The following is a 27,902-nucleotide window of genomic DNA, read 5'->3' on the forward strand; positions in this document are numbered from 1 at the left end:
AGTTTAGCTAACATTTTAGAAATATGTATTATTTCTAAATTCATATGCCTGTTTAAACTTCATTATCTCAAATGATACTGACAGAATGTCATGAAACAGTATCATAATATACATATAGACATTATTTTGATGCAATAAACATGTGATTTTTAAGACCTTCTTAATAAACACACATGTTTATTCTTTGCTAAAACATGTTTCTGCAAGTGCCATACCTATATTTTGCAGGTTTTTACTTATGTGATTAAGACAGTCTTGCTGAAAACTTCCTTTGCTTTGAAAGCTTGTTTCCATTAGTAATAGAAGCCCTGACTCATTCGGCAAAGCCATTGGTTTTCCTTCGAGGAAACCTCTCCTTCACCAGCTTGACAAACTGTAAAACATGGGTTTGGCACTGAAACATGCATTTTTATATTTTTGCTCCTTACTAACCAGATAACACATGAGATGCAATGCAACTTCCACAAACGAACCCTCGAGCTATTGGTTACCTCTCTGAGCACGAAGCTGTGCGACCCGGACTCGATTTGCACACACGGCTGGTGGAGCCATTGCATCTTATGTGGGATGTATCTGGAGTTTTATTATTTGTTTTAGAGTGTCATTTCAATGTAATGTGCTGTTCTTTGTGTCTTTGTTGTCTCTTTTTTTTCCTTGTCCCCCCAACAGCATTTTGTCCCGCACAGGGAAGAAGGAAAACCAAGATGCCTCCAATTTGACAGTGCCCATGACCATGTGTCTTTTTCCTGTGCCATTCCCACTCACCCCATCTCTAAGACCGCAGGTCAGTTCCATCAACCCTACTGTTACTCGCTCCCTCCTTTACAGCGTCCTGCGAGAGGCCCCCTCTGAACGCGGCCTGCAGAGTCGTGATGCTCACTTGTCAGACTACCCTTCTTTGGACTATCAAGGCCTCTACGTGACTTTGGTGACTCTCCTGGATCTAGTTCCTTTACTACAGCATGGCCAACACGGTGAGCATTTAATCAGAACCTTTGAGAATGTCCATGTATGTTTATGGGTGCTGGAGACTTGTTATTGGAATAAATTGCTTGAAAGGTCTTTGTGTGGCTAAAGCCTTTCTTACACAGATACTTAATTATGGTGTTTCGCATCCTGCATTTTTTTTCCCTCTTTTATGGCCAGAGGGATGTTACCCAGGTGGGCCTACATTTAGGGGAAATAGGCTGGAAAGAGGAGTCTGCTCTGACGGAAATTTACCTCTTTTGATCTGCTTGTCATGGAGATTCTTGTTGAAATTATGGCTAAGATTTAGAAATTTGACCCCCCCTGCAATAAAATGTAAGGAGAGCAGGTCAAATCCACTGACTAATTCTGTGATTTTTGGGGGGCAAATCACAGAATCTCCCTGGGACTTATTTTTCCTGTTGGTTTTTTTTTAAACCTGGGAGTTTCAATAAGGAGAAATCTCTAAGAACACTTCTAAATTTTGTTAGCCATCAATACTTACAAAATGTTGGCCCTTGGTAGAGTGTGTAGTGATGCTCTAAGCTCTATATGGTACCTACTATACAGTATGAGTGGTGCTCCCATGAAAAGCATGCTTCTTTTCTTAATGCTTTCCCTTTCTACAGTGTGTTTTAGCCAATGTCATTATGTTGCTTGTTTACCAGATTCTTCTAACTTATAAAAAGGAGTACAATAATATCATAATGTTTCTGGCTTAACTATTCAGTATTATATTTTTGAGAATCACATGGAAAACCCATACAATAAGAGAAGGGATTTTTGCAGAGAATGAACATTTAAAACATCACTTGTTCTAACTTTAAAGCACTGATAATTGTGTCTCTGGAAATACGATAACCAAAGATTCACTGCATAGAAAAATTGGAATTTGGGAAGTGGGTGGATTGTGGTGGTGATTTTACCTTTGAATTGTGGCTAACTCTCATAAGAGAATGCTTAATGGTTTATTTAGTAAGATGTGTTCCTCATGAATAAATTTTTAAAAAATATACTTTTATAAAAATGATGACATAATGCTACTCAATTTGTTTCTTCTTATATTTACAGTTCTATCTTATAGTGAATATTTAAAAATGTACAAATTTGTAAGTTTGCTTGTTGTATCATTTTGTAGCTGTTTAAGCCTCATCACTTTCACTGGGCTCCTATCCCCTCTCAGAACTTAAAGGAGACGACTCTTTGAACATAAGACTGGCAGAGCCTACCATGGTGGCTGTGGGCCTGTCAGTACCTTACCTTTGGGACAACCAGTCCTGAGGTCACTCTAGACCTGCCTGGTCCTAGGGTGGGCCACTGTGTGAGAGCCCCTGGATTAAGATAAAAGCATTCAGTTTGGTAACTCACACAACCCATTTAACTGCAATTAATATGTTAAGTTATGACAATTTCAGGAGGCATGATTTATATATTTGCTTTTATATACACAACTGTGTTGTGACTTTACTCTTCACTATAATCTATATACCATGTTCTTGTTCTGCATAAAAGAGCTTAAAGGAGAGAAAAAAAACTCACTAGACTATCCCTTAGAGGTTAAAAAGCAGTACGGCAGGGTTTTTCCACCATGTCAGAATCCCCGAGAGAGCTTGAACATGGAATTAATTCTGGGTCCCGAACCGGGATTTAGGACTGAGAATCGCTGAGGGGTATGTCCTGAGAATGGAGATTTTTGATGAGCTCTCTGGGTGATTCTTTCGTATCCTGAGTTTGAGAACCACTGCCCCAGGGATGGAGGCTGTGTCCTCATGGGGGGCAGTGCAGCGCGCTGTCGAGGGCTGCATTCTTGTCACAGTTCGGGTACCACATGTCAGGTGATCTTGGGAAATCACGTTCTTTCTCGGGGCCTTGGTTTCCTCATTTGAAAAATATTCTAGCTCCCAGGCCCCTTTCCGCACCAGTGTTCTGTAATGAGACTACAGTGTAGTTGGGTGTCTTTGATGCATAGCCTCAGTTAGTTCTTAGTAAAACACCTGTGAATTTTACGTCTCATCAACTTGAGCCCAAGCTTGAGTGACCCTTGCTCACCGAGGTGCCCTGTGGCCTCGTCCTCTGTGTTGTTAGTCGATGTGACTGTTGAGATGGCATATTAATTCTAATCAGAAATAACATCAGACATTAGAATTGCATGAAGAAGGTAAAGGAGCTGCAAAACCAACAAATCTAATAGTTTTTTTTAGAATGGATAGCAAGATGATCAAAGTCTTCATTGTCAAGTGTTGATTGGTAACCCATCTATTGGGAGGCCCAGAACTATCAAAAGATATATTTAGTATAATAAGATTTGGTATAGATGCATTTTAAAGCTAACTAGATATGGGGTTTTTTCCTTCTTTCTTTCTTTCTTTTTTTTTTTTTTTTGTGAATGTCCTCTATTTTTACTCCTTGTGCAGGTAATAATAGTAACATTATTCATATTACTAAAAATGACTAATACTTGTGGAGCACACATTATGTGCTGTGTTAAGCATAAGTTAATCTCATTTAAGCCTTGTTAACAGTCCTTCTAGAAGAGAGGTAGGTACTCTTCCTATTCCCATTTAAGTGTTGGTGGAAAGATTGTCATTAGGTGGCACATCCTTCCCTGATAATTCATAATGAGATGCACAGGGGAACGGAGAGTCATTTACAGCTTCCTTTAGGCTGCTGTGCTGGAAGGCACATGTTCCCTCATTGCCCAAGACTCTGGATGTAGGAAGAGTGTGCTTTGGTTGATGGAGAAGAGATAGCCTGGTTTCGTTTCCAGTCCTTCCCTCGACTTCTCTAAAACTTCCAGTGTGAAAATAATTTAATGGCTTTGTGCCATAGTTATCATGTATAAAATGTAATGGAGATAAGAATGCTAGAGGATATTTCAGGGTTCATGATCACATGGAAAGCACTTTTAGTTTCTGAAACCCAGGAATAATATGGGAATACCAAGTATTACTGAAGACTGATAAAGGGTTGAGGAGAAGCTCATGATCGAGGTATTTATCTTTCTTAATGCAGTCATACATCGAGCTAATCCTGTGTATGCACATCACTGGGCATCATGTCTCAGAGCTCTTAATAGGAAGGAAGAGATAGTTGGTTATAATTTAAGCCAATTCGAAATTAGCATATTTTGTTAAATGGTGAAATATTCTGTGACTGATTACTCACTTTTGTTTTGTAGATCTTGGACAGTCGATATTTTATACAACTACATGTTTGCTACCCTTTCTCAATGATGATATTCTGAGTACTTTGCCCTACACGATGATATCAACGTTAGCTACCTTTCCTCCATTTCTGCACAAGGATATTATTGAATATCTTAGCACATCTTTTCTACCAATGGCTATATGTAAGTTCCATCTTACCTAATACTAGATTCTTTTAGTGTATTGTACGAACAGAAATTGCTTTTGCTGTTTTAGGCTGTAGATTTTCAAGATTATAATGGAATCACTTGCTGTATACAGGTGCTGTGATTTAAATTGTCATTTCAGCATGATTATTATGGTGAGAATCAAAGAAATGAATGATGATGATACCTTGAAATTGTTTTATTTGCATAATTTGGTCTTATGGAATAGGAAGAACACATTATCAAGGTGAAGTCTATATTACCTACATAGAAATTATGGCATTTTTGTCACTTAAGGACAAAAGGTGGAGGGAGTGTTGTCTTAGGTATAGAAATTCTTATCTTTTGCATCTGAAGGCAGAAGGGTATGATGGGAAGAGGAATAGACAGAATCAGGATATACAGATCCTAGTTTCAGCTCCGTTGGTAAATGTACTGTGTGGTGTCAGACAGCTCATGTGGCTGACGCCTCATCGGGGGAATGATGTCAGCAGGAACTTCCCCTCGCAGGGATGTTGTAATGATGAAGTGAGTCCAAACTTATGAAAACACTTTGAAAGAAGCTAAGGCTTGCGACCCATTCTGTTTATAAATGCGGAGCTGACTTGAACTCTATTTCACTTTTATAGATTTAATTCTGTAGTCTTTCTGGACATGAGCAAAGAGAAAAAACAGATTGGGTTGTGGTCTTTATGATCACCATCCTTTTAAAGTATTTTTTTAAAGAAATTTGTTATGAATTCATAGGTTACTTCAGGGGGTAACCTGAAAAGATGGTGGATTTATGAGTCAAACACATCTAGATTCACATCAACAGCTGTGCTACCAAACTAGCTATGTGGCCCTAGGCAAGTTACCTAACCTTTCTGTTTCTTCCCTGTAAACTGAGCATAATAATTCTAGTTGCCTGGGTTGTTGGGATACCTGGTTCAGGTTTCTGATTCACCTGGACACAGTGCTAAGTGCTAAGTGTTAGTTTATGTCTCTCCTTCCCTCAATTCTTGTTCCATTTCAACACTTTTTATTAATCATATTCCATTCCTAGTGATCATTTTTCACCATTTTAATTTTAGGTCCCTTTGATCTTATTTAACTTGCTGCTTGTTGCTATGGAATAATAATTGGTAAACATAGGTACCTTTAAGCTCCATTACTTGGTTTACAGTTAAGCTTAATTTTAGCTCTGGAATTGTAATTTTCATGTCTTTTCAGCAGAGTCTGACGGCTATCTAAATTATATAGCTATTCAAAAAAATAAGCAGACTGATTATATGGTTCAAGTAATAGAATATTTGATCATTCTCTCCCTCTCTTTTTGTTTTTGTTCTATGTGACCTGACAAGGACTTCACTTATGGTTATGGATCTCAGAATTGTTTAGTTGTGTTCACTGTTAAATTTAGGCATAGGAATCCTTGTTTTGTTTTAATTTATTTTTTTAAAAGAATTACAGTTGCAGTGTACCTTTGTTATCATTAATCTAACTCCCTGTACCCTCCTTCTTAGGAATAAGTTAATAGTTTAGGGAAAGTCATTGACTCTATCAGGTCCCTGAAGTTATGCTTCACACAGATCAAACATTGTGACAACTGGCTAGTTATTTCTTTATTCTAAATCCTCACTAATTTCTAAATCCTCACAGACCCCCAAACATGCCTTATACTCCCATTAGAATCCTTATTTATTTAAATGTGTGAGCCTTGGTACCTGAGGGGAATAAAATAGTAAGTTGAGTTTACAACATTTACGTGAATTTTAATACTTAATTAGTAGAGCGACTTGGTGCTCATTTAAATTATGAACAAGCTGTTTATGTCTCTGGGACTCCATTGTTTTGCCAGCTGTAAAGGAGGGGTTTGGAAAACATGTTCCATCTCTAAGGTTATTTCTGGCTTACTAATTCTAGGTTAAATAACATCAATCTTATTTTATGTAAGAGGCACATATATTCCTCTAACCCAGTTGTTGATCTAGTTCATTTACCTTGTCGCTTGGGTTTTGGTTTCTTACTCCTGATTTCTGCTTCTCATCACCAGGCCAATGGGCTGAGGAATAGCCAGTTTTTGACACCTTTAAATCTTTGAAAGTAAATAGTAGTAATATTAAAGGCACATTCTATTATACGATTCAGGTATTTCTTTTGTATTTGTTTTTTTGCAAAGACACAGATTCAAAGAGAAAGAGGAGTGGGTTCCTGATTAATTACGTGAAAATGAACAGACGTTGAGAATTTGTGTCTGTTGCTGGCATCCACGTTGTTTCTGTCTTTGGAAGTTGTTTCAGAGTCTAGAAATCCCAACCAAAACAAGATAGAGAGAGGGGCATTTAACTTCTTCCAGAATGTTTTTATTTCAGGACTGAGAGGTTAGGATGAAGGAAGTTGCATTTTCTGAGTACTTGACAAAAGTCGTCAAGACAAGGAGGCTTTTCTCTGCTCGGTGTGGTGTTTGCCAGGTCAAATGTCAATGTGGACAGTTTTTCAGGTGTTAAATGTTTGAATCATTAAGAACCTAGAATATGAAGCTCTGAGCTGGGTCTAACGGAGCATTAAGCTCTGTCATTGTAAGGGCAATGCACGTTTCTCCCTTAGGCCCTTCCCGTCATTTTTGTCAATAAACCAAGTACCATGCCTTTGTTTTAAATAACTCTTTTTGAGGTGCTGCAGAGGAAACTGCAATTTATTATAAAAATCTCCTTTGACATAACCTTTGCTTTTTAACTCCTTCCATAAACAGATATTCTTCTCTGTATTCCAAGTATGTGCAATAGGCTTTATTTAAAATACATATATATGTATATATACATATATATGGATTACTAAGAATTGAAAAAGTCATTAGCATTTCACCATGGAAACCTCTCTTTTTCCAATAAGAAATTTGTAATTTGTGGACCAAATTGAAATATGGATGTTGGGCAGATGATATGGATGTTGGCAGAGAAGAGAAAAGCTGATCCCAAATGGACAGTAACTGATGTAGGCTATGTTATTTCAAAGATGGTAATAAGCCTGAGCAATGATATCAGTAAAAGACCCTTCTAGTGTATCTTGGTAGCCTAGACTGTGCAGTGTCATGCAACTCAAATTTCCTCAAAGTCACCTGCCCTTAGGAAAAACAGAGGTTCATTCAGATCTTTGCATTGACTTAAAAGCAATCATGTGGTCGAATTGAATATCTGGTTCTAGGATCATTTTTGTTCTATAGTTACTACTCCTACAGAGGATGTGTGTGATATTCCTGTGATCCTGCAAAAACTAATAAATATATAGGAAAAAGATATAGAACCCAACACAATATATTGATGACATTTTAATAGCCTTCTATATATAAAACCTGCTTTATTAGCTAATGATCATTTTTATAAAGTAGGCCTTACTGTACTGTAAGAGCTTTATTATTCAATCGGTAGAAATGTTTTGGAGTAGAAACAGAAAAGCTAAATTGTTTAGTCCTTCGATTCCTGGCAGATCTCTTAACCTCATCAAACTTTAGTTTCCTTAGCTATAGAATTGTGAGTAATCATGATCTCCCCTGCCTACACCCCGTGTTTGTTGTGAAGACCATGAGATAACATACAGGAATGGCCTTTGGCTATTGTATCACATTGGACAAATGTCGAACAGACCAAACCCATAGACATGACAGATGGGTCAAATACCATAGCAACTAATGCCAGTATCCTGCTCAAATTCACATGTCCTGAAGTTTTATTGTCCTAAATATTGCTTGAGAAAAGGGGCCAGCCTCTGGGGCTTGGGACTTTTTCCCCCTAGAATTTGTTGTATAATAAACAATAATGGCTATAATAGGCTTTGGTCTCATAGGATCTGACAGAGCATTTCTGCAATTTTTTTTTCACACTAATCTTTATACCCATCATGGGTCTCGAACTTACAACCCTGAGATCAAGAGTTGCATGCTCTGCTGACTGAGCCAGCCAAGTTCCTCCGCCTAGGAGTTGTTAATGGGCAATCTTATCTCTGTGATTTTCATTTATCTAGCAGTCTGCACATCTTTTAATGCTGTGCTGACTTTGGGTCATGGTGTCTCAGTCTTCCTCTTACGTTGAATTGATATGCCCTCTGAAGGCATAGGTATCTTGTGCTCAAACCCTAACTCATGGAACACAAATCCCTCTGCTTACAGAAACAAGACACTTGCTAATGTAAGCAATGCAATCTGGCAAAGCAAAGGAAGTGGTTCTACTGTATGGCACCAGACTGTGTTTCTTCTTCCCAGATGATTCTCTTACCTTTACCCCTTATAAAAGTATAAGGTTAATGGGGTTTATTTAAGTATATTCCAATTCAGACTACTTACTACCATCTCTCACCCAGACCCATCCAGTAGTTTCTGAACTGATCTCCCTGCTTCTATTCTTAGCCATCCTACAATTGTTCTCCACCCAACAGCCAGAGCTATGCTCTAAACACATAAACCAGACTACGTCACTTCCTTCATCATATTGCATCACTCTGACCAATCACATTCAATGTCCTTCCCTGGCCCACAAGGCCCTCTGTGCTCTGGCCACTGCTGCCACCTTACTACCTCATTACTGCCTCTTGTGTGTTCACCCTGTGCTGTCCTCATTAGCCATTCTTCAGTTCCATAAAGACACGAGGCTTTTTCTCTGTCTCAGTAGTCCTTCTCCCAAATGGTCATATGATTCCTCCTCACTCTCCTTAGGTCTCAGCTCAAATGTCACACCTTTTGAGATGCCTTTCCTTACCCTCAAGCTAACGCAAGACCTTCCATCACTTTCTACCTATTCCTGTGCCCTGCTTTATTTCTTCATGGGTATTTGTTTGCTTGTTCCTCTTAGAACAGCATTGTCCATGGAACTTTCTGCAATGATGGAAATGTTTTATAAAATTCCGTGGGAATACACTAGCCACATGTGACAATTGATCACTTGAAATGAATCTAATGAGACTGACTTTCATTGACGTTTAATTCATTTAAATTTAAATAGCCACATGTGGCCGATGGATGGTACTGCTTGAGCATCTAAGCTCCGTAAGGACAAAGGCTTGCCTGTCTTGTTTATGGCTGTGTCTCTAGGGTTAGAAAAATGCCTGGTATGTAGGGGTATGAAAAAAATACTTTTTGAATTTTTAAATGAATTTTGAATGAATACATCACTAGAGTGTTACCTGTGAAGTCAAGTGACTTGGGCTAATAATTAAGTTGGTGCTCTCATGCAAGTAATCTGATTCTCTTTATAAAATGGTTTCCCCAATATATTTATTTATTTAAGTCTTATTTATTTATTTATTTATTTGGGAGGGAGAGAGTACAAGTGGCGGTGGGGAGGGGGAAGGGAGACGGAGAGAGAGAAAATCTTCAGCAGCTCCACACCCAGCACAGAGCCGGACATGGTCTGGATCTCACAACTCTGAGATCATGACCTGAGTGAAATCAAGAGTTGTACATGTCATCGACTGAGTCACCCAGGCATCCCTACTTATTTATTTCTTTTTGGTGAGAATCATATAAGAGCTATACGTGATAGTACATTAGGAGCTATAAAATGCAGGAACAGATTAAGGAATTGTTATTGCTCATAGAGGAAAGGAATGCTGATAACCGTTATTCTGGTGGTGCCGGGAGCATCAGGAAATAGGCCTTAGAACTTGTAATTGTATTTCCTGAGCACAATATTAGATGTAAAATTTTCTTACTTTGATTAATTCTCTTCTTCCTTCCGTTGTATGGAGCTTTGGCTTTATATACCCTCATGGGGACAAGCTGTATGAGCCGTACATCTATTTACATCATGCATGCCTTTTTACCAAGATTCAATAAATGATGTGTGCCTGTGCACGTTTATTAATTAGAATGGCAGTGATTTTATCCCGTCTGTTATAAGGCTAAGAACTGCAAGGCAGTATCTGTTTGTCGAGGTGCTGGAGTCAGTTTCCTAGGGTTTGAGCCAGGGGAATGCTTTTGGCTTTGTGGTTGACCACGCTTGAGGGAGACCATGGATTTGTAGGGGTAGAAGGGACAGCCAAAGGTCGTCGAGCCATTTGGGCTCTACTCCAAATAGACCTCACCTAAATCATCGAGACATTTTGGGCATCTTTCCCATTTTTAAAGGCCTCCAGGCACAGGGATTCACAGGCTCCCTTTGTAGTAGTCTTTATTTATTAATTTTTTTTTTAAAGAAATGTTTATTATTAAAAAGTTTCACATGAATTTCAACAGTGGTGAAAGCCCTTATCCCGAAAGGACCAAATATATATATATATATGTAATTATTAAAATATTTGTAATTATTTTTCCACGAGTATGTCAGAGACAAGAATTACCTTCCCCACCCTCCACTCCCCCTTAAACGAAGGGCCCAGGGCCACCCAGTTCTCCCTCGCACGCCTGCATACCTTTCTTATTTCCCCTCTAGTAATGCTCCTGCCACCAGGCTCAGGGCCCGCCTGCGTCACAACCACTTGATGTGGGGTACCTGCATGGCTCAGTCAGTTAAGTGGCTGACTTTGGCTCAGGTCATGATCCCAGGGTCCTGGGATCGAGCCCCACATGGGGCCCCTGGCTCAGCAGGGAGCCCACTTCTCCCTCTGCCCCTCCCCCCTGCTTCTGCTCTCTTTCTTTGTCAAATACATTAAGCAACAACAACAACAACAAACTACTTGATGTGCTTATTAAAGCTTTTCTGCTTCCAAGCTGATGGAGTCAGATTCTAGATGTGGGCCCCAAAGTGAATTTGAACAAGCTCCCTGGCTGAAGTCTGAGAGCGGCTGCATCTTGCTCTTTAGGATGTGGCTCAAAGTTCTTTCCTTGATTAATCACACTTGATTGATCAGCTTTACCTTCCAAGAGCGTTGACCTGATCTGCATACCTTTGTATAATTATTAATATTCATTTATATTGCACAGCCAAACTAGTTTATCTCCCAGACTCTGGCCTGCTTGGTGACGTAGCAGGAGCCCAGCTGCAAGTGATTAATAAAAGCAAATTCAGGTAAATGGAACCTGAATGAAACTAAGGATACATCTGTTTTGTTTGCTTGCTTATTTCTGTAAAGCTGTTGTAAAGGTTGCCATCCAGTGTTGTGGTCAAAGTCTTCCATCCAATGAAAAGAATAGAATCATGTTAAATTTTCTCTGTGTTCTCTATTCCATGACAAATCTTATATTTGTGTTTTAATGGCTGTTTCATACATTTTTTTTTATAAGTTGCCTTATTCTTTATGGATGGAGGTGAGATTTCCACGTATTGTACTTTAATGTAAAATAAAATAAAGCAGATTTGTGGGTCATCTGCTTTTTTGTTGTTACCCACATTAGTGCTTTTCTCTGTTGTGTGTAGGAAATTGAGAGCTGGCTGACGGAGGTTGTCATACTCACTGGAAGCCGTTCTGTTCATGCTTTCTTGACAATTGGTCACTCAAGCCTAACTATAAGGAAAGTTTCCCCTGCTTCTGCAATTGTCCCTGAGAAAAGGAATTCTTTTTATATTTGAGTCCTTTTTTTTTTTTTTTTAAGATTTTGTTTACTTATTTGACAGAGAAAGAGAGAGAGATGGCGAGAGAGGGAACACAAGCAGGGGAGTGGGAGACGGAGGAGCACATTTCCTACTGAGCAGGGACCCTGATGTGGGGCTTGATCCCAGGACCTTAGGACCATGACCTGAGCAGAAGTCAGACCCTCAACTGACTGAGCCACCCAGGTGCCCCTATTTGAGTCCTTTCGAAGATTCTCCTATGGGAGCCCTCTCTCAATTACTGGTTAGAATAATAGAGTACTCTTTGGAGAAAACAACTCTTTGGAGTAGTATCTTGAATGACCCCCCTTGGTGCTAGTTTTGAATGCTACTTGGAGTTACCTGTTATGCCACTAGAAAAGAGAGAGAGAAAGAAATATAATATAGTGTTGGATGTCATTGTAAACAAGCCACTTAAAGATGTCTTAAAAGCAGGATGTAAGTGGTTATCGTGTGGAGACCATGGATATACAGCTGTGAGATGACTTTTGAAGAAACCAGCTTGCTTTGTGACTGAATACTTGTGGCACAGGATAAGATGTTCAGTGACAGTGGTCCTCACAGATTCAAAAAGTGCTTTCTTCCAAACAGCTTGGTTGGATATGGAGATGGTAAGCTCTGGAAAGCTAAAAAAGTTATTCTCATGGTGATGGAGATACTGCTGTTGACTTACATGTGAAGATTTGAATAGAATTGTTTCATGATCTGTGAGAGTTGAAAATAATTTTTAAGTTAATATGTAATTTTTCTGAAAGAAAAGTCAAGATGTTAAAAAAGTTAATATGTAATTTTTCTGAAAGAAAAATCAAGATGATAAAAAAGTTAATATGTAATTTTTTATAATATACTATTTGAAATTGGTGTGTATGACTGAATTAATAAGGTCCCCATTAAAAGTTGACTGTTATTTCACCTGCATCTTCAAAAGTTAACCCATTCAAGTTGTTTCAAAATAAATAAACCTTTTATTTTTACTTTTATTGGGATAACCTTTGACATGCCTTTATATTTGGACACATGGAAGGTTTTGTTTTTTCTTTCTCTCCCACCTAGATATAAACATCCTGGGAGCAGAGGTCACATCTAAGTACATCTCCGATAAAGCCATTGCATCACACTGTGGCACTGTTTCTGCTCCTTGTAGATTCTCACGAAATGTTTGCCATTGATGATGACAATCATGGCATTTGTGTGCTAGGACAGATGTTTTGTGGTTTTATTTGTGCAAAGCATCCATTGAATGGGTTGAGACTTTTTTTTTTTTTAAAGTGTCTTATCAGCTCTCACACTAAATGTAAAATAAGAAGTATACATAGAGATTACTTGTACCTAATGAAATAATGTTTTGTTTCAGTGGGTTCCTCAAGGAGAGAAGGCGTTCCTGCCCACGTTAATCTGTCTGCATCATCCATGCTTATGATTGCAATGCAATACACATCCAACCCAGGTCAGTGGAAATTCGAGTGGCTTGACTGAATTAAAAAACAATTTTTTTAAAAAGATTTTATTTATTTATTTGACAGAGAGAGATCACAAGTAGACAGAGAGGCAGGCAGAGAGAGAGAGGAGGAAGCAGGCTCCCTGCTGAGCAGAGAGCCAGATGCGGGGCTCGATCCCAGGACCCCGAGATCATGACCTGAGCCGAAGGCAGCGGCTTAACCCACTGAGCCACCCAGGCACCCAAAAAACAATTGTTAAACAAGATATGAAGCGAGTAGGCTAGAAAGTCTCAGGTGAAGATCACCTCTGGGTGGATGGAAAACTGGAGATGTGTTACAAGACAGACTTCTGAGTTGAAATAACTTCCCCTTGTCTTTGTTATTAACAGTAATCTTGCTGACGATTGATTATTTTTAGAGTGTTTGGGGACACAATTTTAGGACATTGACTGGAAATTGAATACAATTGTATAGGAATAAATTAAATTAGGACTGTAAAAATCATTACGATTTAAGTGATTAGAGATAACTACTATTAATATTTTGTGAATTTGCTACTCTAATGCCACACAGGTATCCTTGAACATATTTTTTTTTACTATGTTTCTGACTATTTCCTTAGAATAAATTCATAAAAGAGGGATTAGTGAATTAAGGGACTCGAAAAAAATTTAGTAGTGTCACTAACTATGTGTGAGAGAACATTGTAACCTGTCATTGAATAAAGTATAATTTGTATTCTGTTAGACAGACAAAAAATAATATCTTGTTGTTTTGACTTGTATTTTCTTCAATACGTAGTAATGTTGGATAGGTTTTGTTTCTGTTCATTGGTGTAACTACATATGAAATTGGGGAAACTGACCTAAAAAGGGGTTGACTATTGGTATCACATACTAAGATGTGAACTCAGTTTTAATTTTCATTTATTGTTGATTTGGAAAGTGAACCAATTTGGTGGCACTGTTTTCAACCTTCTACTTAATTTCATTGTAAATAATAAGTTTTTGATGCAGGATGAGGAAAAAATGTTTTATTTTTAAAAAGAAGACTATTTGACAGAGAGCGAGAGTAAGGGGGTAGCAGAGGCAGAGGGAGAGGGAAAGAGAATCTCAAGCCAACTCTGTGCTGAGCGCAGAGCTCCTGGCAGGGGTTGATCCCACAACCCTGAGATCATGACTGGAGCCGAAATCAAGAGTCTGAGCCTCTCAGGTGCCCAGAAAAAAATGTTTCATGTTTAAATCTTAATGCTTCTTTTTTTGGAGTGTTACTCTTTAAATATGAAACACCTTGAGTAATTGAGTCATTGTATGAGCAATTCAAATATATAATTTTTTGGAAGTTCTACTCCTATCTCACTCTTGCTTAGAGGACCCTCAAAATGTCATTTATATTTATTATATACTATATTCTGAAAACACCCTTCATTTGGAGTCTTGTACGTTGAAGTCTCCTCCTGAGGCTTTGGTCCTAGTTTCTCAGTAAAGCAGAGGGCCTAAAATCGTGTGCTTTGAGTTTAGAGGTCTGTGGGTTCATCTCTGAGCTCCCCAGTAAATTGCCAGTTAGTGTTAACATTGCACAAGTTTTTTTTTAACTTCCCTAAGGTCAAGTTTCCTCATTTCTTAAGTGCCTTAAAATATCATAAGCCTTTGTATGTGAAGTGCTTGCCTAACATAGGAACGGGCACATTGTAAATGCTCAGTCAAGGGCAGAGAGCAAACCACGACAATCTGCCATTTTCTTCTTGGAGTTGGATGTTCCGCTGGGAAACCACTATGATCTGATTGCATTACTTCTGTTATTTCCGAATCTGCTCATGGGGAATGTCTGTGCCTGCTATTCCATGCTAAAAATGACAGTCAGGACCTATAGCTGGTTTTATGTTGTGGGGAAAGGGTTAAGACTGAGGTGATACCCACCAGAGGGCTCACAGAGACCCAGAGGTAGGGCTTCATTTTGTTTAATTTTCTAGCAAGTGACAGCTAGGTCCTTGTAGCCTATGGCGTATCAAAGGTAGAGCATAGACCTTGTTCAACTAACTGAGTAAGTTCTTTGTTCATGGTTCTGAGCTAGACATTGTGAAAACCACCCAGAAGTATAAGATATGGGGCTTGCTATGCTATGGAGCATATATATGACTCATTGGAAATATTAGGCATATTCACAGAAATCATTAATTTATAATATAAGGTATATTTGAAAAGTACAAAATAAATACTGTGGGTAGTATTAATTCATCAGAGGGAGAGAACTCTATGGATTGAAATGATCAGGGAAATCTTCGTGCCACTTGAGCAAAGTATGGGTCTTAAAATTTGGATAAAGTTTTGATTGAAGAAATTTACACAAAGGGACTTTCTAGGTCTGTTCATGAGGCAGTCAGGGGATGGTTCTGAACTGGGTTCATGGGACAGACATATAGAGAAAGGAACATCTGTACTTGAGAACACACTGATGGCTGAAGAACAAAATTCCAAATCTAGAGGACTATTTATATATTCAATAAATAGTCACTGAATAGCTAGTCTGTGCCAGACACTGGAGACATCATGGTTAGCAAAACAGAACTGACCTCTGCCCCTGCCTCATGAAACTTACATAGTAGTGGTGGGAGAAGACATGAATTCAGTAATTACAAAAGCAAGTGTGAAGGGGTGCCTGGAGGGCTCAGACCGTAGTTAAGTGATTGGCTCTTGATTTCAGCTCAGGTCATGATCTCAGGGTCATGAGATCAAGCCCTGCATATAGCTCCTCGCTGGGCATGGTGCGTGTTTAAGATTCTCTCTTTCACTCTGCCCCTTCCCCTCATGTCTTTCTCCCTTTCTAAAAGAGAGAGAGAGAGAGAGAGAGAGAGAGAAAACCAAATGTAAAGTTTCAGCTGTGACAAAGTTCTTGGAAAGATGTACTTAGCTCAATGAGCCCCTAAAAAAGGAGATATCCTTTTATGGAAGAGGTCAGAGAGGTCTTCTCTGGGGAAGTAGCCTTTTCTCTGAGGACTGTAGGATGAGTACCATTACAAGGCCTATAGGGGGTGCGGGATTCAGGTAGAAGAGTCTCATGTGTCAGTGGGAAGCCTGGCAAGCAGGTGGGACTGAGAGATTGGCATCGCTGGAACTCAGAGTGAGGACTGTCTCATGGGAGGTGAGACTGGGGGCATCTGTAGGCCAGAACATGTCGGGTATATGGGCTCTGTTTCGGAGTCCTGTGTTTATCCACGTCCAGTGGGAAAGCACTGGAGGACTTAGGGTGGTTGTGTGTGTATGAACCTGACTGTAGTTGAGAACGGATTACGAAGAGTAGATAGATTGATCCAGAAGGAGCCATGCCATTTATCTGGGCATGTAAAGAAGGCAGGGGCAATTGAGACTGAAAAAGTATCTAGAAAGTAAAATTGATGGGATTTGGTGACATATCAGAATTTTTGGCTTGCAAAACTAAATACATGGTGGTTCTATTCATTGAGAAAGGAGACACTGGACAAAGAAAACCAGGCTTCTGAGGGATCCTTTCGAATCTGTTTTGGACATCATGTTAGGTATCTCTGAGCTGTTTAAGAGGAGATGGCATACCTTAGACTAATACAGTGTTCTATGTCAATTTTATCTCAAACTGGGAAAAAAATCTCACACATCATCTCAATTTTATATGTCCAAAACACAAAAATGCAAATAAATCAGCTTCCTTTAAAAAAAAAAAAAAAAAAAGAGGCAAAGATAATTAGGAAGTTGTATTATGAGCCCAGAACTCTGTATAGAGCTCTGGGCTTACAGTAATGAACTTTGAACCTACACATAAGTGTCCAGTGGCCTTTATTAAATTGCATATAGATGGACCTGAAGTTGTATATGAATGTGGGATTGCTTAGGAGAGAGCACAGAATGAAAAGTGGAGTGGGCTTATGATCAGGCTTTCAGAAACTGCAATGGATAATGGTCCAGTGGGAGATGATGAGCTTGTTAAGAAGGCAGAGAGATTGTATCTGTTAGGATGTGTTTGGGAGACTAACAGAAGTTTTGACTACAAGAACATTTGTTGTTTTTTTTATTTACTTAGTAGGAAGTCTTATAGACAGTGCCACAGTATCAGAGGCCTGAGGTGGTGCCATTGGGCTTTTCTTGGACTTTCCCTCAGGTTTGCAAGATGGCTGCCCCAGTGAGGGTTGTTTTATTCTCACACAATCATATCCACAAACAGGTAGCAGGATTAATTAGGATAATTAGAGAAAGGCCTCCTGTTGTGCCTCTTTTTTCAAAGAGAAAAAATATTTCAGAAGCTCCCCTTCCTAGTAGATTCTCTCTTAGGTCTTACTATCAGAACTGAGTCACATGGCCGTCCCTAGCTCTAAGAGGCTCTGGGGAAGTATCTTGCTTTGTAGTTTGTGCGTTGGGGGATGGACAAGGAAGAAAGGGTTGTTGATAGTAGTTGAATAACAACAACAGTGTCTGCCACAGGTAATAGGAGAGGACTAGTCATGAAGTCCAGGGAAGAGGGTGTTTTGAAAAGAAGACAAGGGTCAGCAGCACTGAATGCTGCTGAAGGTCAAGTAACAGGCAGACGAAAGTACGTCCATTGAATTGAATGACATAGAGGTCATCAGTGACCAAGGTAAAACCAACTTCAGGCTATGACAGGGTTGGATGACAGATTCGGGAGGATATGAAATAGGTCTCTGACTAGGTGGAGGTATTTTTCTTTTCCCAAGTAAACATGGGCAAACCAAAGAAGCTTGCTGTTTCATAGCTCCTAAGAATTCCTCAACGAGGTGGACTTTGGTGCCTGAGGATGAAAGACTCTCTTGCTAATCCATCAGTTTGTCATTTGCTATCTATCTCCAAACTTGGGCAAGATAGGAATCTAAGCTAAGTAAATTTCCTCACTGCAACATGGTGGTTATGAGATAATATGTATAAGGCTCTTAGCACAGTACCTGACACATAATGAACACCCAGTAAGTGTTCCTCCAAGGCAATTTTTGTTCTTGTGTAGTTCTTGAGTACATTGATGTAAATTTGTATTATATAATTACTATTACTAGGACTTGTCCTTAACATTTCTTTTGTTAATAAGATTAAGGATCTTAGTAAAAAGCTTGATAAAGTCAAGGGCTCACATGATTTTTGAAATGTATGAATACTTAAATGAGTAATTTTTTATTTTATTAAAATTTTTTGTTATTTAAAAAATTTTATTGTTGAAGTATAGCTGACGTACAGTTATATTAGTTTCAGGTATATGACATAGTGATTTGACAATTCTGTATATTACTCAGTACTCACTGTGATAAGTGTGGTCACCATACAATATTATTACCATATTATTGACTATATTCCCTATCTTGTACTTTTCATCTCCATGACTTATCTATTTTATAACTGGAAGTTTCTGCCTCTTAATCTACTTCACGTGTTTTGCCCATCCTTCACCCTCCTCCCCTCTGGCACCCACCAGTTTGTCCTCTGTATTTATGAGTCTGTTTCTGTTTGTTGGCTTTGATTTTTTAAAGATTTTTTTTTTAATTTATTCATTTGACAGAGAGAAATCACAAGTAGACGGAGAGGCAGGCAGAGAGAGAGAGAGAGAGGGAAAGCAGGCTCCCTGCTGAGCAGAGGGCCCGATGCGGGACTCGATCCCAGGACCCTGAGATCATGACCTGAGCCGAAGGCAGTGGCTCAACCCACTGAGCCACCCAGGCGCCCCAGCTTTGATTTTTTAGATTCCACATATAAGTGAAATCATATGGCATTTGTCTTTCCTGTCTGATGTATTTCACTTAATGTAATAGCCTCTGGGTCTATCCATGTTGTCATAAATGGCAAGACTGCATTATTTTTTTATGACTAATGTTCCACTATATATGTTATATACCACATTTTCTTTATTCATTCAGCTATTGATGAACAGTTAGATTGCTTCTGTACTTTGGCTGTTGTAAATACCATTGCAATAGACACAGGGCTGCACATGTCTTTTTGAATTAGTGTTTTTGTTTTCTTTGGGTAAATGCCCAATAATGGAATTTCTAGATTATATGGTATTTTTCTATTTTTAATTTTTGGAGGAAACTCCATATTGTTTTCTATAGGGATGGCATCAATTTACATTCCTACCAACAGTACAGAAATATTCCTTTTTCTCTACATTCTTTTTTTTTTAAGATTTTATTTATTTGTTAGAGAGACAGAGAGAGAGAGAGGGAGAGAGTGAGCACAAGCAGGGGCAGCAGCAGGCAGAGGGAGAAGCAGGCCCCCTGCTAAGCAAGGAGCCTGATGTGGGACTTGATCCCAGAATCTTGGGATCAGGACCTGAGCCAAAGGCAGACACTGAACTGACTGAGCCACCCAGATGCCTCTTACTCTACATTCTTAACAACACTTGCCATTTCCTGCCTTTTTGACATTAGCCATTCTGACAGGTGTGAGGTTATATCTCATTGTGGTTTTTATTTGCATTTCCCCGGTGATGAGTGATGTTAAGCATCTTTTCCTATGTCTGTTGGCCATTTGGATGTCTCTTTAGTCCTCTGCCCATATTTTAATCAGATTATTTGTATTTTTTGGCATTTAATTGTGTAAATTCTTTATATGTTCTGAATATTAGCTCCTTATCAGAGATATTACTTGCAAATATCTTCTCTTATTTGGTAGGTTGCCTTTTTGTTCTATTGATGGTTTCCTTTGCTGTGCAAAAGCTTTTTATTTTGGTGTGGCCCCAATAGTTTTTTATTTTTTGCTTTTGTTTTCTCCCCCTAAGGTCTCCTTAGACCTTTCTATAAATATTTGGCACAGGCCCATGTCTAAGATAATACTACTTATGTTTTCTTTTAGAAGTTTTATGGTTTTAGGTCTCACATGTAGGTATTTAATGGATTTGAGTTTACTCTTATGTATGGGTAAGATAGCAGTCCAGTTTCATTCTTTTGGAAGTAAATAACTTCTAATTTAATGATTAGATGAAAAGTCATACTAATATATTTTATTATATCTAAAAGGATATTTTATCTGATGTTTACAATTTGTGTTCAAATTATATTTTCTTCCTTACAGTGTATCATTGTCAATTATTGGAATGCCTCATGAAATATAAGCAAGAAGTCTGGAAAGTAAGTTTTGGGCCAAATTTAACTCATAGCCACAAACTCAATTTGTATAATGGAGTACAAATATTTTGCCTATTAAAACAGGTCGGATTTATTGGTGTCTTATTATTTCGGTGTGGCAGAACCTGGAATTATTTCCTTCCTGGTTAGTTTATTATTTAAGGCAGAAATGATACTTGAAGAACACAGTGGCCTGACAGAAAAAGTAATTGGTTAGCTCTTATGATCAGAATTCAACAAATGTTATATTACTTGGCAATTTTATTTCATTTGACATGTTGCTAAAAAACCTGTATTCTTTCAAATAGGAAATGTGGATTGTTAAGAAATGGATTTTAGGAAAATATTTGAAAAACACAGAGTTTGACAAACTGGTTCATGCTATTCTAAGGTCTTCCTTTAACATTATCCTGAGTAGAGAAGAATTTATTAAAAGACAGTGTAGTTTTGATCTTTAGCTAGAGGGGAGGGGAGGTGATTATTTACAGGACCCATAAATAAATAATAAAAAATAATGTTTTAATATGATCTCATCTGAGAAGCATACCTCGAAGGTGAGATCACAGTGAAGTGGGTAGGGGGAGGAAGGAGGGAGGGAGGGAGTGGAGGGAGAGGGTGAGGGGGTGGGGGAGGAACCACCCAACTCTTCTATTGGATTTTGCACTGCTTTGGTAATATTGAATGAGCTAGTCTCATCTTTATTTGATGATGCTAAGTCAAAGTACTCTTCCTGTTTCCTGTAGGATCTTTTGTATGTGATCGCCTATGGGCCTTCACAGGTGAAGCCTCCTGCTGTGCAAATGCTGTTCCATTACTGGCCCAATTTAAAGCCTCCTGGGGCAATAAGTGAATACAGGGGCTTGCAGTATACAGGTAAGGAGGCAAGAACCCTGTCATGCCCCATTTTTATTTTTTATTTCTCTTATGCCACATTTGCCTCACTGACTTATTATTATTTTTTAAAAATCTGTCTGGATTATATTTATGTGCCTTTAGATATTGTCACTAACCCTTTCTGAAACTGAGTGGTATAAAATACATGAAAGAAAATTGATTCCAAGAGCCTTTATGACACCTGGGCAAACTGGTCAAGTCTCGGTCTCACTTGCCGTACACTTGCCTGGGTTCCTCACTATTGCTAACTGTTATCAGAGGTGTGAGTGATGACGGTTGCTGCAGATGTGCCCACCACTGGGCAAAACCCCAAATGGCTAATTCTGCTCAGACAAGAAGACTTGCGCTTTCGACATTACCAGTTCATATGCTAAATAAAAACTAAGTGACCCTGCAAGTCACATTGGACAGGAAGAGTCAACAATCAGTGAATATTTGTATAACTAATAACCAAGAAATAGACACTGAATTTGAATGGAAAGGCTTATACTTACCAAAAAACAAACAAGCATCAGGTCCTATGTGTTGTTTATGTTGACGTGTTATAAAATCAAAGAAGGAACCTGTGGCCAACGAAACTGCCCCTGCCTAACCTCCTCCCAACCTAGCTGTCTACATATTTTTATGAAAATAAGCGAGGGGGTGTTTTGCAAAGTTAGCTTTTATTTGAGTTATTGTGAGATTGTATACTGATGCTCTGAGACTTTCCTTCTTTCTTGATATATCTTTCTAAAGGTGATTTGAGGTGGTTCAAAGGGGATTTAATTTAATTCGGGTGTCTGATTTAAGTTCCTAATTAAAACCAAATGTTAGAGATATTAACACCTGCTTTTTGAGCTTTAATGATCTTTGGTGGACTTATTCTAAATTCAGAACAAATAATACTGGCTTTAGTGGTAGCAATAATATTAATTAAAACAATGAAGGTAAATAGTAAGTACCTTTTAAAAACATGGAGATTCCGGGCGCCTGGGTGGCTCAGTGGGTTAAGGCCTCTGCCTTCGGCTCAGGTCATGATCCCAGGATCCTGGGATCGAGCCCCGCATCGGGCTGTCCACTCTGCGGAGAGCCTGCTTCCTCCTCTCTCTCTCTCTCTCTCTCTCTCTCTGCCTACTTCTGATCTCTGTCTGTCAAATAAATAAATAAAATCTTTAAAAACATGGAGATTGGTATCATTGGCATTTTAAATCAAGAATAGTAGAGAATGCTTAGGTGTTGCTAAGTCGATAATCTGTAAAAACAGGAAAAAAGCTGGAAGCATTAATAAAATAGATGAAATGATTGAAATATTCAGCTGCTTCTTGGTAGATAAATGAAGTAAGCCTTTATGTGATGTATGAATGGGGAACTGGTATCAAATGAAATTTATTTACTTGATAAATATTTGAAGAATTACTATTATGTGCCAGGCACTATTTCCTGATGATGTAAGAACCGATTCAGAACCAGACCCCATGGAGCTTAATGTAGTTTGGAGATGGAAATTCAACAAGTATTTGTAGGGTGTCTACTATTAGCCATGTGTTGTTCTAAACACTGAGTAGTCAAGGAATGAAAAAAGCAGACTAAAATCACTAATGTCTTGGCACATACATTCCAGTTTCTGAAAAGAGCAGGAAACCGCTTTACAGTGTAGTAAGTATTAAGGTAGTGCAAATACAGAGAGCTGTGGAACTATGCAGCAGGGGCCTCTGAAACTCACCCTGATGGTGTGGGCAGGTTTGGGGAGAGTTAAGTTGTCAAGGAAGATTCTTGAGTGAGTGACAGGTAAGCCAATACCTGAAAGATAATGCACGCCCTGGATGTCAAAGGGAGAGTGAATCATGAGTGGATAAAATGTAGATTTAAGGCAGAAGGAATAGCATGGGTTCAGACTTGGAGGCATGATATATCATGATCGTATTTAGGAACTGGAAAAGGTTATGTGTATCAGACAATGGAGTGACAGGAGGAGAGCAGCTAGAGAGAAGTAGAAAGCCTGGCAGGGCCTGCGAAGGGATTGGGATTTTATCCTAACAGCAAAGGGAAACCACGGACAGGTTTTACAGGGAGAAGCCAACATGATGAGATTTCTCTGTTCGAATATCCCAGAAACCTTACAAACTGATAGTGGCTTCCATTTCCTTTGGTGTCTTCATTCCCCAGGAAGAGCCAGCTGAACCTGTCTCCCCAGAATAGTTCAGTCTGTGCCTACTAAAAACAGAGCAATTCTTTCATCTTCTCTTGGCCTACCTGGACAAGATGTCTGTGTCTCCCGGCATCCATCCTTCTGTCCATTCCTGTGATCATATGTCTACCCACTTCCCCCTTCTAGTCTTTCAACTGTGTGGCATTATGTGCCTGCTACCTGCCAGGCACTGTGCAAGGTCCTGGGGAAGCAACTCCCTTGGAACCCCTATTCCGGTGGACCATAGCATTCTATACAGGAAACAAAAGAGATCCTGGGGGGGAAAAATCAATCGTACTAGTCCATATATTACTATTTATCTAGCGCTGGCTGTTTGTCAGATATTGTTTTAGTTGCTTCCATCTCACCTAATATTTTAGCCTTCTCCCAACTGAATGCAATTATGGACAAGCATCCTATTGGGTTTTGTAGACATTTTCTCAATCCTTAAAAAACCCTGAGAGGTAGGTTTTGTTATTTCAGTGTTACAGGTGATGATTGGGACACAGAGTCTGGCGACATTCACACAGATAATAAAGGAGCACAGCTTGAGTTTGAACGTAGAGTATCTTCATTGAAAACCCACATTTTTTTATTCTGACAGTATGACATTACTTCTCTCAAATCAGTTCTTCAGTTAAACTTTAGCTGGAGCGTTAGAAATTATCTACAATGTCTGCCACGATGAAAGATGCACTAAAGGGTATCATCAGTATTTAGATGGCACTCTAACTCTAAATATTCATTATTCTTAATAATAAAAATTATAGGGATATAGAATTTTATGGGCTTGGAAACTCAAAGATAAAATACTATCTTAGGGACCAATAACTTTTGTATGCTTTCTGAGTGATTTATTTCTTTTTTAAAAAGTGAAATTAATTTTTCAAAAAGACTTTGCTTTTATAAAAATTATAGAAATATTTAAGAAGGAAAAAAATGCTACTACCTAGAAATGACCAGTGTTAACATTTTGGTTCTGTCTAGTTTTTTTTGAGGGGGGTGCATATTTTAAAACAAATTGAATTCCTATTATATATAATCATACAAGGTTTCCCTCCCAAGCTTTTATTGGGACACTTTGAAAACACAGAAAAGTTTAAAGAATAATACTCTGAACCCACTTATAGCCATGTAGATTTAGTAATTATTAGGAAATTAACCATTAGTTTAACTGTACATGTATGTGTACATAAATTATCTATTGCTTTTTTAAGCATAGTAACATAGGAATAATTACAGCTCATATGAAGAATATCAAACAGTGAAGATTTGGTAATCTACAGCGTTTGCCCCTTTGGGGCTTATTGCTATTTGTCAAGAACAAAAACTGCTTCAATTGTTTTGGTCATTAATTACAAGTCTTAAAGATGCAAAAATTACAGGGAAGTTTCTTGGCAGTGGAAATAGCCATTCTGTCATTTTATGAAGCTGTTTCTCTGTTGGGGAGAAAGAAATTATTTAGCCTTTTTTTGGTGACTGTGTCTCAGCTTGTAAATAATTTAGATCAGCACCAGTCAGCACCAGTTGTGTAGTTTCTATCTGAACTAGGGAACAAAAGATGTGGCATAAGATAGGCGTTTCCAAGACAGAGTTCATTGCAAACATGGCAAAGAATAACTAAAGATAAGCACTACAAGGGTAGACTTTGGTCTAGGCTACCAGATATCTAACTTTATATTAGTACCATTGGATTCTTGAGTTGTATACAAGTACAGGAAAGTCAACCTTTTATGTTGTAACTTCTCTATTATTGAGTTCTTGTTTATCTTGTTATTTTATCTCCACAAGCTTTAAGAAATGTTTTAAACCCTTTATATTTGTTACATTATACACAAGTGGAAAAACATACAAATTGCAAGTGTACGGGGAACATCCCCCACCATGTTTGCCACCATGATTACCCACTCGTTCTATCCCAAAGATAGCCACTAAATTGACTTCCAGCATCAAAGATTAGTGTTGCCTATTGTGAGTTGTATATAAATGGAATCATACATTATTTATTTGTGTGTATATGTGCATGTATGTGTGTGTGCTTGGGTGTGATTTGTCTGTGGGTTGAGCATAATTGTGTTTCATTTATTTTTATTGCTGTATGTATATTCTACAAAATGAATGTACTGCAGTGTATGTATTGGTTTGCTACTAATGGCTATTTGGGCTGTTCCTGCTTTTTGACTATTAAAAGTAGTTGCTATGAATGTCCTTCTATATATCTTTTGGTGCATGCATGCACACATTTCTGTTAGATATACATCTGGGGTAGGATTGCTGGATCAGAGGGTATGCATATATCTAATTTTTTTCATCTTCCCCTCCCCTGTGTATATCTAATTTTATTTGCAAACAATTTTCCAAAAAGGGTTGTACTAATTTATACTCCCAATACCAGTATGCGAGAGTTCGTTTTATCTATATTCCACATTTAGGGCAATACTTTATTTTGTTTTCAAAATTTTCGCCACTTTCAAGGGCCATAGAAGTATCTTACTGTGGTTATAATTTGCATTTCCCTGATTAATAATGAAGTTGGACAATTTTTCATAAATTTATTGGCTATTTGGGTATCCTCTGTATATAGTCAGTAAAGTATGTTGCAAAGTATCTTATCTTTTTTTACTCTGTAAATGATGACTTTTGATTAGCTGAAGTTCTTATTTTAATATAATCAGATTAGCAATCTTTTTCCTTATATCCTAAGAAAATCTTTCTCCATACTAGTTATGATGTTATTCATTGCTATCTTCTAGAATATTTGTTTTTTTATCTTGTACATTTAGATGTATCTGAAATTAATTTTTCTGTCTGTTGTGAGGTAAGAGTCAATTTTTTTTTCTCTATGGATAAGCAATAGACAACATCATTTATTGAAAAGATTGCCCTTTTCTTACTGCTCTGTAGTACCATTATTGTTATAAATCAAGTGTCTATTTAAGGATGGTTCTCTTTCTGGAGTCATTATTTAGTTTAATTGGCATATTTTTCCTTTTCCCAAAACCACACTGTCTAAATTAATGTAGTTTAATAATAAAACGTTTATATCCTTCAGTACAAGTCTTTCTACCTTGTAGTTGCTGTTCTCTTCATTGTCTCCCCCTACTTTCTCTTCTTTCTAGTCTTTCTCCTTCTCCTCCTTATTTTATTCCTTTTTCAAGATTATTCCTAGCTATATGCTAAGTTAAAGAGTCTGTTAAGTTAAACACACACACAAACACACCCCTAAACTATTAAGATTTTGGCTGAGATTGCCTTGAATCTATAGATCAGTTTGGGGAACTGACATTATTATAATTTTGAGTCTTCCAATCCATGTTCTAGAAGTATATCTTGTGTTTTAGGCTTTTTTTAGTTTCCTTCAGTGCTGCATCATAGTTTTCTGTGTAGGTGGTTTGCTTATCTCATGTAGTGTGTTCCTAGGTATTCATTTTTTGATGTTATTGTCAAAGATATATCTTAAAAGAATTGCATTTTCTAACTCTTCTTTGCTTGTATGTAGATATGCAATTAATTCTTGTGTATTTATCTTATATCCAACAACCTTGCTAAATCACTTTTTTAATTCTAATAGTTTATTTAAAGTTTTTAAAAAATTTCATGTGTGCAGTTATATTATTGCTGAATAATAACAGTTCAATGTCTTCTCTTCAGTCCTGTAGTCTTTTATGTCTGTCAACTTATTGCAGTGGTTACAACTTGTGCTATGCTGAGTTTTAAGTTCCTTCATGGTTTCTTCTTTGACCCATTTAGAAGGGTAATGATTGATTTCTAAACATAGGTGGACTTTCCTCGTGAAGTTTTGTATTGATTAGCTTGATGCCTCTGTGGCCAAACAACATACTTTGAATTATTTCATCCCTTTTATGGTTTTTACACTTCGTTAGGGTTGAGGCTATGGTCATTTTATAATGTTCTGTGTGCTTAAAAAAACCCCTTGTATTTGGCAGTTGTTGGATACTGTGTTCTCGATATGTCAAATAAAATCTCCTAATCATGTAGTTTAGATCTTCTATATCTTTACTGTATTTTTGTCTTTTTCTTCTATTGGTTACCGAGAATAGAATTTAAAAATCTTCTGCTGTGATTGTGAATTTGTGTATTTCTCCTTGTAGTTCTGTGTTTTTGCTGTATGAATTTGAAGGCTGCATAAAAATTTAGAATGCAACATCTTTCTGGTGAATTGAAACTTTTACCATTATGAAATGCATGATTTTATCTCTATTAATGTTTATTTGTGTTAAACTCTACTTTATCTTAGACTAATATAGCTATACCAGCTTTCATGAGAGTTTGAATAGTGTAACTTTCCATCCTTTTATTTTCACCTATTTTATTTTCTTATATTTCATGTGTGTTTTGTAAGCAGCATGCAGTTCTATATTTTAATGTCAATTTTCATAGTTTTTGCCTTTTATTTGGAGCACTTAGTACACATCTACCTACTTACCAAATTATTGGCATATTTGATTTCAAATCCCCCATTTTT

General features: G+C 37.9%; 1 protein-coding gene across 7 annotated transcripts in view; it reads left to right on the plus strand.

Annotated features, from left to right (window-relative positions):
• UNC79 (unc-79 homolog, NALCN channel complex subunit) overlaps window positions 1-27,902 on the plus strand; it is a 238,398-nt gene that overhangs the window by 42,849 nt on the left and 167,647 nt on the right. For all 7 annotated transcript variants that reach the window (XM_059373859.1, XM_059373862.1, XM_059373863.1 and 4 more), the window contains exons 3-7: window positions 829-974; window positions 4,145-4,315; window positions 13,175-13,267; window positions 20,303-20,358; window positions 21,099-21,228. In XM_059373859.1, coding sequence (XP_059229842.1) covers window positions 829-974; window positions 4,145-4,315; window positions 13,175-13,267; window positions 20,303-20,358; window positions 21,099-21,228 — 596 coding nt within the window. The remainder of the gene's footprint in view (window positions 1-828; window positions 975-4,144; window positions 4,316-13,174; window positions 13,268-20,302; window positions 20,359-21,098; window positions 21,229-27,902) is intronic.

The sequence above is a fragment of the Mustela nigripes genome, chromosome 13, assembly GCF_022355385.1.
Source record: "Mustela nigripes isolate SB6536 chromosome 13, MUSNIG.SB6536, whole genome shotgun sequence".
NCBI classification, from domain to species: Eukaryota; Metazoa; Chordata; class Mammalia; order Carnivora; family Mustelidae; genus Mustela; species Mustela nigripes.